At 39.5% G+C, this 12,654-nt stretch overlaps 2 protein-coding genes across 3 annotated transcripts; one reads left to right on the top strand and one right to left on the bottom strand.

Moving 5' to 3' along the window:
* Positions 1-7: 7 nt before the first annotated feature.
* LOC143899698 (proteasome adapter and scaffold protein ECM29) lies at positions 8-9,290 on the top strand. Its single transcript, XM_077410169.1, has 28 exons — positions 8-300; positions 842-1,089; positions 1,169-1,287; positions 1,458-1,607; positions 1,683-1,961; positions 2,035-2,230; positions 2,323-2,408; positions 2,680-2,869; positions 2,958-3,103; positions 3,205-3,508; positions 3,584-3,770; positions 3,852-4,208; positions 4,297-4,472; positions 4,570-4,671; positions 4,746-4,952; positions 5,048-5,162; positions 5,248-5,431; positions 5,565-5,853; positions 5,944-6,177; positions 6,250-6,594; positions 6,676-6,832; positions 6,987-7,145; positions 7,230-7,361; positions 7,455-7,764; positions 7,850-8,033; positions 8,115-8,250; positions 8,343-8,552; positions 8,880-9,290. Exons 1-28 carry the CDS (start codon positions 276-278, stop codon positions 9,080-9,082), a joined length of 5,430 nt encoding a protein of 1,809 aa, XP_077266295.1. The 5' UTR covers positions 8-275; the 3' UTR covers positions 9,083-9,290.
* Positions 8,113-12,414, bottom strand: Peng (Pumilio and CPL domain-containing protein penguin). 2 transcript variants are annotated; one of them, XM_077410196.1, is made up of 3 exons: positions 12,177-12,414; positions 11,852-11,984; positions 8,113-11,767 (listed from the first exon to the last, which is right to left on the bottom strand). In XM_077410196.1, exons 2-3 carry the CDS (start codon positions 11,970-11,972, stop codon positions 9,933-9,935), a joined length of 1,956 nt encoding a protein of 651 aa, XP_077266322.1. In that variant the 5' UTR covers positions 11,973-11,984; positions 12,177-12,414; the 3' UTR covers positions 8,113-9,932. The 2 variants fall into 2 exon arrangements, with proteins under 2 accessions (XP_077266322.1, XP_077266321.1); XM_077410195.1 differs by having other exon boundaries at positions 12,171-12,414.
* Positions 12,415-12,654: the final 240 nt, after the last annotated feature.

Genomic DNA, 12,654 nt, shown 5'->3' on the forward strand with positions numbered 1-12,654 from the left:
CATAGCGCCCCCACGTAAAACGACGTCGAAGGAAGTCGCGACAGGGGGTGCAATACACACGCGGCGCGTCGTGTGTGCTGCACGACGATCGACACTCGCGTTGGAAAAAAAAAAAAAAAGAAGTAGACGAGAAGGAGGAGCAGAAGGATCGCAGGGTTTAACGATCCCGACGTCGAGCTCTCGTCGCGGCGACGCCGAATCGCGCGCGACTCCACGGACAGCGGATTCCTCTCGCCGTCCGGATTCGCTTTCTCCTCTTTATAGACTTTTTCAAAATGGCAGCGGCTACGGACGAGCTGAGTAAGTACTCCCGAGAGAAAAGAGAAAGAGAGATAAGGACCGATCCCCTTCGCGCGACGTAATCGACGACCGGGTCGTGGGTCGCGTCGTTCGTCCCGGACGGTGACGAGAACGGAGGTTGAGCATCGGGTCGTGGCAGAAACCTGATTGTGTCGCGCCGGAAAGACGACCGGGGACCGACTTCGGGGAGGACCCGCGGATGTCCGTCCTCCCCTCGGCGCTCCTCCCCCGCGTCCTTCCGTGCCGCCCCGGACACGTGTCCGCAGCTGTCAAATCTCGAAATCTGGTTTAAATCCCTTTGACGCTGCTCCGACTCGACGGTACGTGACGTCAGCGTTTTTTTCGCGATGACCTCACGCCCGATGACACTCGATTACGTCGCTGAAATAAATATGGATCGATAGATTGTTTCCTGTTGTATTTTAGATTCTTACATATGTAATAGGGGCGATTAAAAATCCTTTCTCCCCGTGATTATCCCCTGTAAAAAGATCGACAGACGTAATATTGATCGTACCTCCCGTCCTTGTGTTTCGTTCAGTTTTACTCGAGCGGGTGTTCCTCCGCCTGGGATCCGCCGAGACGGATGAGCAGCTACAGGCGTCAGTCTGCAAATTTTTACCTCCCGTGCTGCTCAAGTTGTCTAGCGCGCAGGAAGGCGTCAGGAAGAAGGTGATGGAGCTGCTGATCCATATAAACAAGAGAATAAAGAGCAGGCCGCAAGTACAGCTGCCCGTTGAAGCTTTACTCCTGCAATACCAGGATCCAGCTGCCAGTTCATTTGTGATCGTACGTTACCCGCACGGATATGTCAATCGTTATGAAATCAGGAAGGGACGCGTCGTAATGTATATTCGTATAATTGCAGAACTTTACGATAATATACATAAAGCTGGGATATCCTCGAATGGAGATGAACAAGCAAGCGGAATTAGTTCCGAGTGTACTAAATGCTATCGAGGGAAAGCCATTGTCCCATCAAGACAGGTTTGCTTTGTTATAAATTCTTTTTTGGTCCCTGAATATTAACTAAATTTTGTATCGTAGCGGGGTATTTTATCTTAAATATTTAAAGAGTTCAGAAATTTTAGATATTTATAGCACATTGTGTAAAATGTTGGATTACGATAACTCGAACAAACGTGGTTATGTTTCAGCTTAATGTTGATCATAATGCCAGCATTAGGACGTATCAACATACCAGCGGATCCCGATAAACGAGCGTCTCTCCTGGGCTTGCAAGACAAACCTTACGTGGCGAAGCAGCTCATAAGTTTTATGCTCGACATATTATTGTTGCCATATGGGTGAGATATATGCTGGACAATCGCATTTCTAGATATCCGCTTAGTTTCTGACTGTGACATATTGTACATCGTCAGATCTGTGGGACAAACGGAAAATCAACAGTCGGGTCAAACCATCGATTGGTCTCAGTTCACCGTGCCGCCGGGTTTAAGCGACTATGCGTTCAAAAGAGTGATAGGCGAGAGTCCGCCCACAGCCGAGCAACTCGAGCAGATGAAGTTGGGCATTGTTAAGTTCCTTGTCGGTGGATTTTTCCCGGATACAGATATTCTGATACATTTGATCGTAGCGGCCGCGGATACCAGATTCAACATCGCTAATATGGCGGATTTAGAGTTGAAAAAGATAATTGGGTGCGTATGAAAACTGTCAGAATTCGTTTGGCGTAGATCGGTGCTGTAATTTCTACTGTATTTATCCGTTTAGCACATTGGATTGGTCTTCGATGCAACTCGCAGCTCCGATTTATACATTATTCTTGGGTACCGATGCGCTAGCCGCACAAAAAGAGGTGAAACCCGAAATGAAACGGCTACCTGCGAGCACTCGAATTCGTCTCAAGCTCTTACAGTATCTTTGTCGTGTGACTAAAGCGGGATTCATCATACCGCCGTGTATTCAAGTAAGTACATAAAGTTCAATTGAAAAAAAAAAAAAAGACAATGGTCACACACATGGTGTTACATATTAAATAAAAACATCTTTTTTCTTCAGGTTATTTTCGATTCACTCTATGGAAAAAATACGAATGCAAAGTTAAAATCATTAGCACTGCAGTTTACGTCAAATATCGTCCAGCAGTAAGTGTTTCGTAATTCGTTCGCTAATAAATTTTTCTTTTATTTCATTCCCACTTACGAATATTTCTTGATAGATTTTTAATTTACCTTTATCAGTTGTATCACTAAGGAAAATATCGATTAAATCTTTTATTCCCACGCGCAATGTATTATTAACTTCGCAAATTTTTTGTAGATCAATTCTTTACATACGTGATATAATTCTCGTCATTTAAACTACACATCTTATCTATATAATGAATCGTATTTAATTGAATTTTTTTTTAATTAGCTGCAGCCTTGTACCGTTAACCCGCGTCGCCGGAGTAATCTTGAATGGCATGATAAAATTGATATCCGAAGGCGATGACGTACATAAACCGATGGCATATACAGTCATTGGGCAACTTGGTCAAAGAATACCGTCTCTGATAAACAAAGATTTAAGTTTGTTACACAACTTATTTGACACGCTTGTCTCTGTAAGTATCCGATTGTTTTAAAAAGACGATAATAATTATCGAAATCATGTATCTATAGAGTTATTAAATGTTTTTATTAATATTTTAGACGGACGGTGAGTTACGGCGCACTGTGAGAGACGCATTGATTTGCGTAACGTCTGCCTTCGTGCTGAATAAAGAGGACGAAAGCAATATAGCTCTAATGAATGCTCTATTGTCGGTACACATTGAATCGCCAGAATCGAGCGTAAGGCATGTATATAGACTGTTATATATAGATTATTATACTTACATTACGTTAATTTTAATACATATCCTAACCGTGTGTGTGACGTGTATTACTTTGCGAATAGATTTGTGGCAATGCATTATGCCGCAACCGTGTTTCCACCTGATGACGCACCATCTCGGTATCTCTTGTTATTAGCGTGTGGTGACAACAAACACGAGATAAGTACTGAAGCCATGAAAGCGCTTTACGGCGTTGTGCATAAAAACGAGGACAATCAGCAAATTAGCAACAAGATAGTGTTGCCCGAATTTGTGAAACTAGTAAGTTACATTTATTCGAAGATGCAGTCGAGATTGCCCGCCGCGGGTAGTGGCAGAAATACGGATAAACAAGTACTCCCGTATAGTACTGCCACGTTTTCCGAGGTAAGTTCTAGATAGAAGCCAGATCTGTAAATGTCGTGAGAATTATTTTTACAATCGTAATTTATATTGTTACAGATTATTTCTTATTTTCGCGTTTGCCTCGCCAGAAGTGCTAATATTCCCGTGCGAAATGAGCCGCTACAGCATCCATGTGAATATACGCCTCTGATTGGACGTTACTTAGAAAAATTATACAAGGATCAGCCAGAGATATTAAATAATTATCTCGATATGATCTTGCTCTTGAGTCATTCTTCCGCAGGTAAAAAGAAATCCTAAATAAGAACCAATTGTATAAAAATTTAAAAACCATTGTGCTAAGTTAAATATTTTATTGATACAGATCAAATTTCTTTGAACGCATTATTGGAAGTACTTGGATCTGTTCCGCATTATATAATAAAATCGTACGAGAAGGAGCTGCCGTGGCTCTGTTCGTTGCTTGCTTCCGCTAAGCAAGATGTACGACAATTAGCCGCGAAAGTATACGCTGCTATTACTGGTTACTTTCCGAAGAGTGAATTCGAGAAACATGTTTCGAGTATTATGAACATTATGAGTAGAAAGAATTTGGAAGCGCAACATGGTGCATTAATGGCACTGACTTACATGATGGAAAGGAATTTAATACACCAACGAAATGGAAACAAGGAGGATTTGTGCAATTGGACGACTTATAACGATATTGTGAAAGCAATATGTATGCATTTATATATATATATCAAATTATGTCGCGTTATGAGAACATGAATACCGCTTATTATATTTAAAATACTATGTTTACTCAGGTACATATCTTCGCGATAACGCGGTATTATTAATGGACGCAGCTGTTCAAGCTGTTGGCATCTTAGGTAGAACGTATCCTCTACCTTTACCAGCAGAAGGCGATAACGAATTCAACAAGAAAGCAATAGTAGAAACGCTCTTTTCTGTCTTATCTAATGTCAAATTGAATACCAAGGTTTGTTTTTCCGTAGTTAATTATATATTGTATGTATAAGTAAATATTTTATATTTAATACTATGTGGATTTAATCTTACGACTTTACTTTTTTCAGATGAAAGAGAAAGCTGCGCTTTCACTGGGACATCTGTGTGTTGGCGAATGTTTTCCGCACACCGTAGATATCGCTAACAAAATTATAGCAACTGTCAAAGAGGTGCATAAATCTACTTTTATGTCCGATAAATTTTACATATTTATTACGTAATAATGACATATGCTATTTAACAGACAAAAGATATCGAAATCCATTTAATTCTTGGGGAAGCTTTGGTTTGCTGCGTTCAAGCGCAAGCTTCTCCGGAAGCAAGAGATGCGTGGACGACTTTACCCACCGAACATATTGTCCCGTACAGTAAGGAGAGTGACGAATTATTAATACTTGTGTTGAATGAGTTATTTAAAATATACAAAGTGCCTCATCCAAACTTACGACAGGTATTTATATGACATATTTTTAAAAAGGGGCGAGGTACTTCTTGTATTAATAGCAGATGTTTCTGCTATTCTATATCTTGATGTTTCTTTTAAAGGCAGTATGTGTATGGCTATTCGCGCTACTGAAGCACAACGTTCAACGAGAATGCATTAAGGAGAGATTGTCCACGATTCATCATGCATTTATAGATTTTCTTTCAGATGACAGTGGTAAGAGATATAAATTATTGATTGTATCAATGAATTTTATCATCTTTGAATGGAGAAAGAGATTTGATCTTTTATCTTGTAACAGATATAGTGCAAGATATTGCTTCAAAAGGTCTTAGTTTGGTACATATTAACAGCAAACAAGAAGAACGCGAGGCTTTAGTGTCCAATATATTAGATCAGTTTACTCAGGGTCGCAGAACAGTGCAACAAGTTACCGCTGATACCAAGTTATTTGAAGAAGGTCAACTGGGAAAAAGTCCATCTGGGTAAGATTAAAATACAAAATGTTTTGCGTTAGCTTACAGTTTAAGATGGAAAATATCTGACGATGATTATTGAACATTACGCGCTACATTAATAACGAAAGGATATTAGATACTTAAAGAAATAATTTTTTAGTGGTAATATTTCAACGTACCGAGAAATCTGTTCCCTCGCAACAGAATTACAGAAACCCGAGCTTGTGTATTACTTCATGCATTTGGCAAATCATAATGCGATATGGACATCCAAAAAGGGGGCTGCGTTCGGTTTCGCGGCAATCGCTAATATCGCGAAGGACGAACTGAATAAATATCTACCTAACATTATACCGCGATTGTATAGATATCAATTTGACCCGACGCCAAAGATTCAGCAAAGTATGACCAGCATTTGGCGGGCCGTCGTTCCTTCCACAACGAAAGCTGTTAGTAACATTACTTGATATCTGTTAACAACGTCTAATATGTACATAATATTATAAGAGTAAAAATTTGTTTTTTATATATCTCCATAGATCGAACAGTATCATAAAGAAATATTGACTGATGTAACTGATAATCTAACGAATAACGAGTGGAGAGTACGTATCAGTTGTTGTAATGCTCTCGCAGATCTTTTAAGGACAAATGTTCAATTAAACCTCGCCGAATGTGGCCCGGAACTCTGGAAGAAACTGTTTCGCGTAATGGACGATATTCACGAGGGTACGCGGATAGCCGCGACGAACACTACCAAGATACTTAGTAAGGTAAGACGCGAGATATAAGTTTTTGTGACTTATGATAATCTATGATTAATTATCGCTATGTTAATCGCATAGGTTTGTATACGTTATTGCGATTCGTCACACGGTAATGCGGGGAAAGAAGTTATTCAAGCGATATTGCCTGTGCTACTTGACACTGGCATTACTCATCTCGTGGATTCAGTGAGAGCTATATCATTGCAAACGGTATCGCAACTCGTATCCACGGCCGGCGTTTTATTAAAACCGTCGCTCGTCAATCTGATACCGTCGTTATTGGAAACGATCGGTGAATCAGAGAATCCCAAGCTTTCGTATTTGAGTAATGTGTGCGGCGCGACTACGGAGACTCAGGAAGCTATCGATAATCTTAGAGCGAATGTTGCCAAAGGTCATTACGCGTCAGATACGATAACAAAGGTACTTTCGTTCTCATAGACGAGTTGGAAGTGAACTCGATTGAGTATTTCTTAATTCTTTGTTTTTAATGTTTTCCTACAGTGTATCCAATATGTCGATGCCGATGTGTTAAAGGATTTAATGCCAAAAGTAATAGATTTAATCAAGTGCAGCGTAGGATTTGGAACAAAAATTGCTTGTTCGCATTTCGTGATTCTTCTCAGTACGCATTTGAAAACAGAGTTGCAGCCTTACAGTGGTAAGTAAACATCTCAATTTCAAGAGAATACAAACTACATCTTTTTACTTTACGGAGTTATATATTATATTTAAAATATTGTTTATGTCACATAATATTCAATGATATTTTTGAGAAGTTTTGTAACATAAATTAACCACGCTATTTTATTCAGCTAAGGTGTTATCTGCCTTGCTCAATGGTTTGTTGGATCGTAATGTTGCCGTAAGAAAAAATAATGCGGTTAGCATTGGGCATGTAGTCGGCTCGGCTAAAGATTCTAGTCTGGATAAGTTATTTAATACCTTGAACACGTGGTATTTGGAACGTGAAGGTACATATGGTGTCTAACAGTAGCATTCTATATTCTTGTCGTAACATCCTATAATTTCGTTTGATGCCAAAATATAAATTACAGATGATGCAATAAGATTAGCGATCGGGCAAACTTTGCAGTCTACAAATAATTATAATCAGGAGAAATTAAAGAATTATCAAAAAATAGTCATTCCTCTTGCCTTCTTTGCGATGCACGCGGAAAAAGTACCAGGTATGTATTCCAGTATCTATATAATTCGTTCACTCATAAATGTGTTTCGCACTTTAATTTCGTGTATTTTCTATACATACTTTTATTTACTAGGAAACGAAAGCACTGTTGAATTATGGACTGATTTTTGGAACGAAATAACGCCTGGGACTGAAGCAGGAATTGTGCAAAATCTGCGACCAATAACCGATATTTTACGTACGGCTTTGGAGTCGGCATCGTGGACTACAAAAGTGCAAGCGGCAAACGCAGTTCATACCGTTGCCTTAAAATCAGGTCATAATATTGATACAGAAGCCAGGCATACCTTATTAAAGATACTGATTAATGGTCTGCGTGGTAGAACGTGGAATGGAAAGGAACGTTTACTGAACGCTCTTGCTACTTTAGCATGCAATAGCAAGTATGTCAGATATTGATTTGAAACTTTACGCTATAAACGATTTAATTAATACTCGTTAAAATTCACGATTCGGATCTTATTGCAGAGAAGCCTTAAACGCAGATACTGCGTTGTTAGATACAGTTGTAGTAACACTACACAGGGAAAGTAAGAAAGAGAATGTGGATTATCGTCGACACGGGTTACAAGCGTTTGCTATGGTTTTGCATGAACTTGATATTGATAGGTTTACGGAAACGTATGAAATTGTACAGGAAATATTGATTAAGGTAAGATACATCGACGACAATATCATAAAAGAATAGTTGCAAATGTAAGCACGATATTTGTACATACTTTATTATATACAGGTATCAGATAAAAATAACGACGATGAAGAGGATTCTATGGAAGAAAATAGAAAGAAAAAGGAAAATAATATAAAGTTGCAAGAAACGGTTTACGAGGTGCTTGGGAAAGCATGGCCTTCCACCAAAGAGACCCAAGGTTACAAAATTACATGAATTTCACTCGGTGAAAAATACGAGTATGCATTTTTGTAATATTCCGTATCTTTATAAATTGACTCTTGATTGCAGATAAATATTGCTTAGAATTCGTGACTCACTGTCAAAAAGTACTGCCAAATAGTACGAGATCTGTCCAAGTCGCTATCTTGACAGCATTAAATCTCTTTGTGGATAGACTTGTCTTATTAAAAATAAATAAAATGGAAATGTCATTGAAAGACAAAAAACTATTAGATCAAATAGGCGATAGTCTCAACAAAATATTGTCATATTGTATAAGTAAGTATATACATGTACATATATATAATGGGCACGGGTACACCGGGACATTTAGGCCGCGGCCTATACCTCAAATTCAACCTAAAGTCTGACCTGAAGCTAGTTTCGGCCGCCTATCAAATGTTTACAGCAGGCGGCCTAAATAATTTAGGTCGAATTTGAGGTACAGGCCTCGGCCTAAATTCAGGGTGTAAACCTAGCCAATATAAACTATGTGATGTAATTAAATATACTAATCCTATGAACATTATAATGCTATATTAAAATAATTTAAACGCTTGGAATTTTTATGATTGTGTTATTTTTAAATACGTCGTTTCTTTGCAGATATTTCGAAATTCACCAAAATCAGAAAAGAAGCATTAAATATAGTTCTTTCGTTAGCAAGAAAAATGCGCGAGACGAACAATGACGAACAACTTGATAAAATAACGCGCCTCTTGAAAGAACTTTTGCCCGATCTAGCGAAGGATAACCAACCGGAAATACGGACTAGAGTAATTGATATTAAAGAAATGCTTAAAATTTAACTAACTACATACGTTGAGTGTGCACTTGGTATCCCGGATCGAGTTTATCCTTCGCACACGTCGAGGTGTTGCGTATCGTCGTTGACGCTGGCGATCTCGGAGCGACGATAACAAAAGATTGATAGCTATGCTTGTTTAAAATAATATGTTAAATGTAGATGTGCCTAATGTAGTATTATACTCAATAATAAAATGTAATTTAAAACAACTTGTAAATTTATTATGCCTTTGTACGTAAGTGATTTGATCAAACACGTATTCCTGTTCGGTCGAAGGCGCGTCGCGAGGGCAATCGCGCGAAAACGTTCGTATTTATTAATTTGTGGCATCTGGTGTGTCGGATTCGAGCATGCAAATAATTTAGGGCTTAGTCCTTATGGGCACGGGTACACCGGGACATTTATGCCGGGATTACGATGAATTTAACGTAACGGGACGCGACGGACGCGAAGTAACGTAACGTGAACTTAAGAAATTACGATCGCCGTAAGATATATATATATATATATATATATATATATATATATATGTTGTACATAAAATAATAAATAATTTGAAATATATATAATATAAACAAAAAGGGACCACTGATTGTAATCGGCGAGAGTAGTGGAGGGCCTCTATAGGTTGATCCGCTTTTACTGAATTAACTTTTATTTGAAATCTTAAAAGTACATATTAAAAGTATATAGTTCGTTATATATTAAAAGTATATAAGAAAGTTTCTCAAATTGAATTAAGATCCCTATTTTAACTATTTTCGGTGAAAATGGAGCAGTCTATATTAAAAAAGGATAAGAATCGTGAATAAAATATACCTACGTTACATTCATATATTGTATATTTACATTTATTCTTTTAATTTTTTTAACAATATCGATGCTCCAGCGCCGCGCTTTGTCTTGAGATTTGCCGTTAAAGGTTTTAATTTGGATAGCAATGTATCTTTAACATTTTGAAGTCCATTTTCTATAAGAAGAATTAATAAGAAGCAAGCTCTATTAAATTCCGTCCACTTTTCCAACACTTTCGGTGTCAAGTACGGTATTAAAATTTCTCCAAATGTAGATTCGTTCTTTTCTATCAGTTCTTTGTCATTCTGAATTAGTTTCTTTAACATTGTGTGTAACCCAGGATGTTCAACCACATTATACTCGGTATCATTGTCTTTGATTTTTGAATCTATGTTGGTAAGAAACTTAGCGATCGATTCGAACGCAGAATTTAGTTTTTCTCCCGATCCTACTTTCAGTATCGCCAGGGTAGTCATAGCTATGCCGCCGGTGGATAACCACACTGCTGTATCCGCGATTATTGCGTCAAAAAGCGGGTCGCGGATTGCCTCGAGGAGTTCCTCTTCCCTAATGTCGGCTAGTTTCTTGCTCGCGGAATTGCCATCACCTTGGCGCAAATATTCCACTACGTCCGGCGAAAAATAAAAAGGTTTTCTCCTGGCCACGAGGTATAATATAACGTGTTTTCCATACTCGCTCAGCGCAATATTAACTAGATCCTCTTGTAGCTCGGACAATATTATCTTCCGCACGAGGACGGTGTCGTCTACGGAATCAAACAGCGCCAATAATATCATATGACCGTTTTTGGACATACAAATCGCTTTTACATTTCCCTTGAGGGCTTTCATAATTATTTTTCTATCTTTGCTAGTGCCATGCCATATACATTGCGCAGCGACTCTCGCTCCCATTTTTGTTTGGCACAGTGTTATAACGTAAGAGCGCAGCATAACTATCAACTCGCTCCTATCTTCCACCGAACATACGCAGAGGAATTCCCACAGAACCGTTTGCAGCAGAGTGGAATCGACGAAGCCTTTGTTCAAGATTCTGACTAGATTCGTTTTTATGGCAGACAGCGTGGCTAGCTTCATATCCGTCGCAATTTTGAACACGTCCGACAGCGATTTAACGTCCTTGTCCTTTTCCAGTTTATAAATGTCCCCGTAAAACTCCTGTTTGAAATATATTTTGTCAAGATTGGTACACCAAGTACGGTACGTATGTTCCACAAGAGAGGCCGATACGCTGTGACTCATTAGTTTGACGACGTTGCCATAAAATTCAGAGATAACCTCAGATCTGATTTCTTGCGAGCCGTACTTTAAGATAGCTTTTACGCAGTTCTTCGCATATTTCGACCGTAACATCTCCACAACGAGTGGCTTTATCTCGTGGCATATAGCCCGTCGAATGTGTTCCTCGCAGTACTTGATCGTACACTGAACTACTCTGGACACATCGTGCGTAAATATCACCTTGCCGTAATGATTTTCCAGCACGTTGTGCAACGTCTGAGTTAACGTTACACGATTCACGGACTTGCAGTCGGATCTTCGTAGCTTCTCGCCGATCTGCTTAGCCCGAATGACCTTGTCGAACGCTACGTCGTCGTTCAACCTTTTAGCTTTGCGCTTCCGTTTGAGTTCCTTCTTCTCCTTTTTCAATTGGACCCAATCGGTTTTTTCGGTGGTCGCTTTCTTCTCCGATTTCAGATTATCTGTCTTCGAGTTATCTTCCTTCCGAGCTTCGGACTTTCGTCCAAACTCCTTTTTCTCCTTCTTCAGTTTGAGCAAATTTATCTTTTCAATTTTAGAATTATTCTTTGCCACTTTCAAATTCTTTCCTTTCGAATTCTTCTTTATGAAAGGTGGTTGTACATTCTTACCTAGAGAACATATTTTATTTTTATATATGATGTCACACACACACACTGTATCCAAAAACTGCGGTTTTCTTTTTCGTTTCTTACCTGTAGATTTATCCAAGGATTTCTCGAATCTCACTTTCTTTTTCTTTTTACTGTCCTCTGCGTCCACATTATCCTCTGCTCCCGCGTCACCGGTATCCAAACTCTTCGCTGATCGCTTCATCTTCGAACGGATCTGTGAGAGATAAACGACGCGTTAGACGCAAGGAGGACTCCCAGGTCTTCAAGCAATACGTTCCATTTCTTTCGTGACGGTCTATCCTTGATTTCTAGCATTTTTGGTTTAAAACCAAAAACCAAAAACCTCACAAAAGAATTAATTTTTATTTTTGCCTCCAAGTATGTAGAAACTCAATCTTACCCTAACCTCAATCTAATTTCAACGCCGAGTGTCCTTCAGTCTTAAGTTTACGAAAAATCCCTCGGGTTGCTATCCGAGCGAGAGTATCCACAAAACTACAAACGCTCGAATAACTATAGATTATAACGAAAAGAGGGCTACAAAATTCGCGATCTCACGTGTAGTACGCGCCGGAATCGTTTCTAACCTGTTTACCGTTTCTCGCGCACGTGGCGACACTGGCGACCCGCGCCACGGTGATTGGCTGATTGGCTCGCGCGTGCCCGACGATCGAGCGTTCGTTTCTCGATACCTCGAGAATCGAGTTTCTCGATAGATTACATTATCGCGGCCAGTCACGAGTGCGTCACGACCACGACGTATTCGAGTCGCTTCGTGTTTCTCGCGCGATTGTCGTTGTTGTCCATAAGAGCGAGACTCGCGCGCGCGGAAAAATTACTCCCGTGCCACGGTCGGTGTCGCGCTCACGGTGCAACTGCGCGCG

The sequence above is a fragment of the Temnothorax americanus genome, unplaced genomic scaffold (genome assembly GCF_048541705.1).
Source record: "Temnothorax americanus isolate GAGA-0224 unplaced genomic scaffold, ASM4854170v1 Scaffold28, whole genome shotgun sequence".
NCBI classification, from domain to species: Eukaryota; Metazoa; Arthropoda; class Insecta; order Hymenoptera; family Formicidae; genus Temnothorax; species Temnothorax americanus.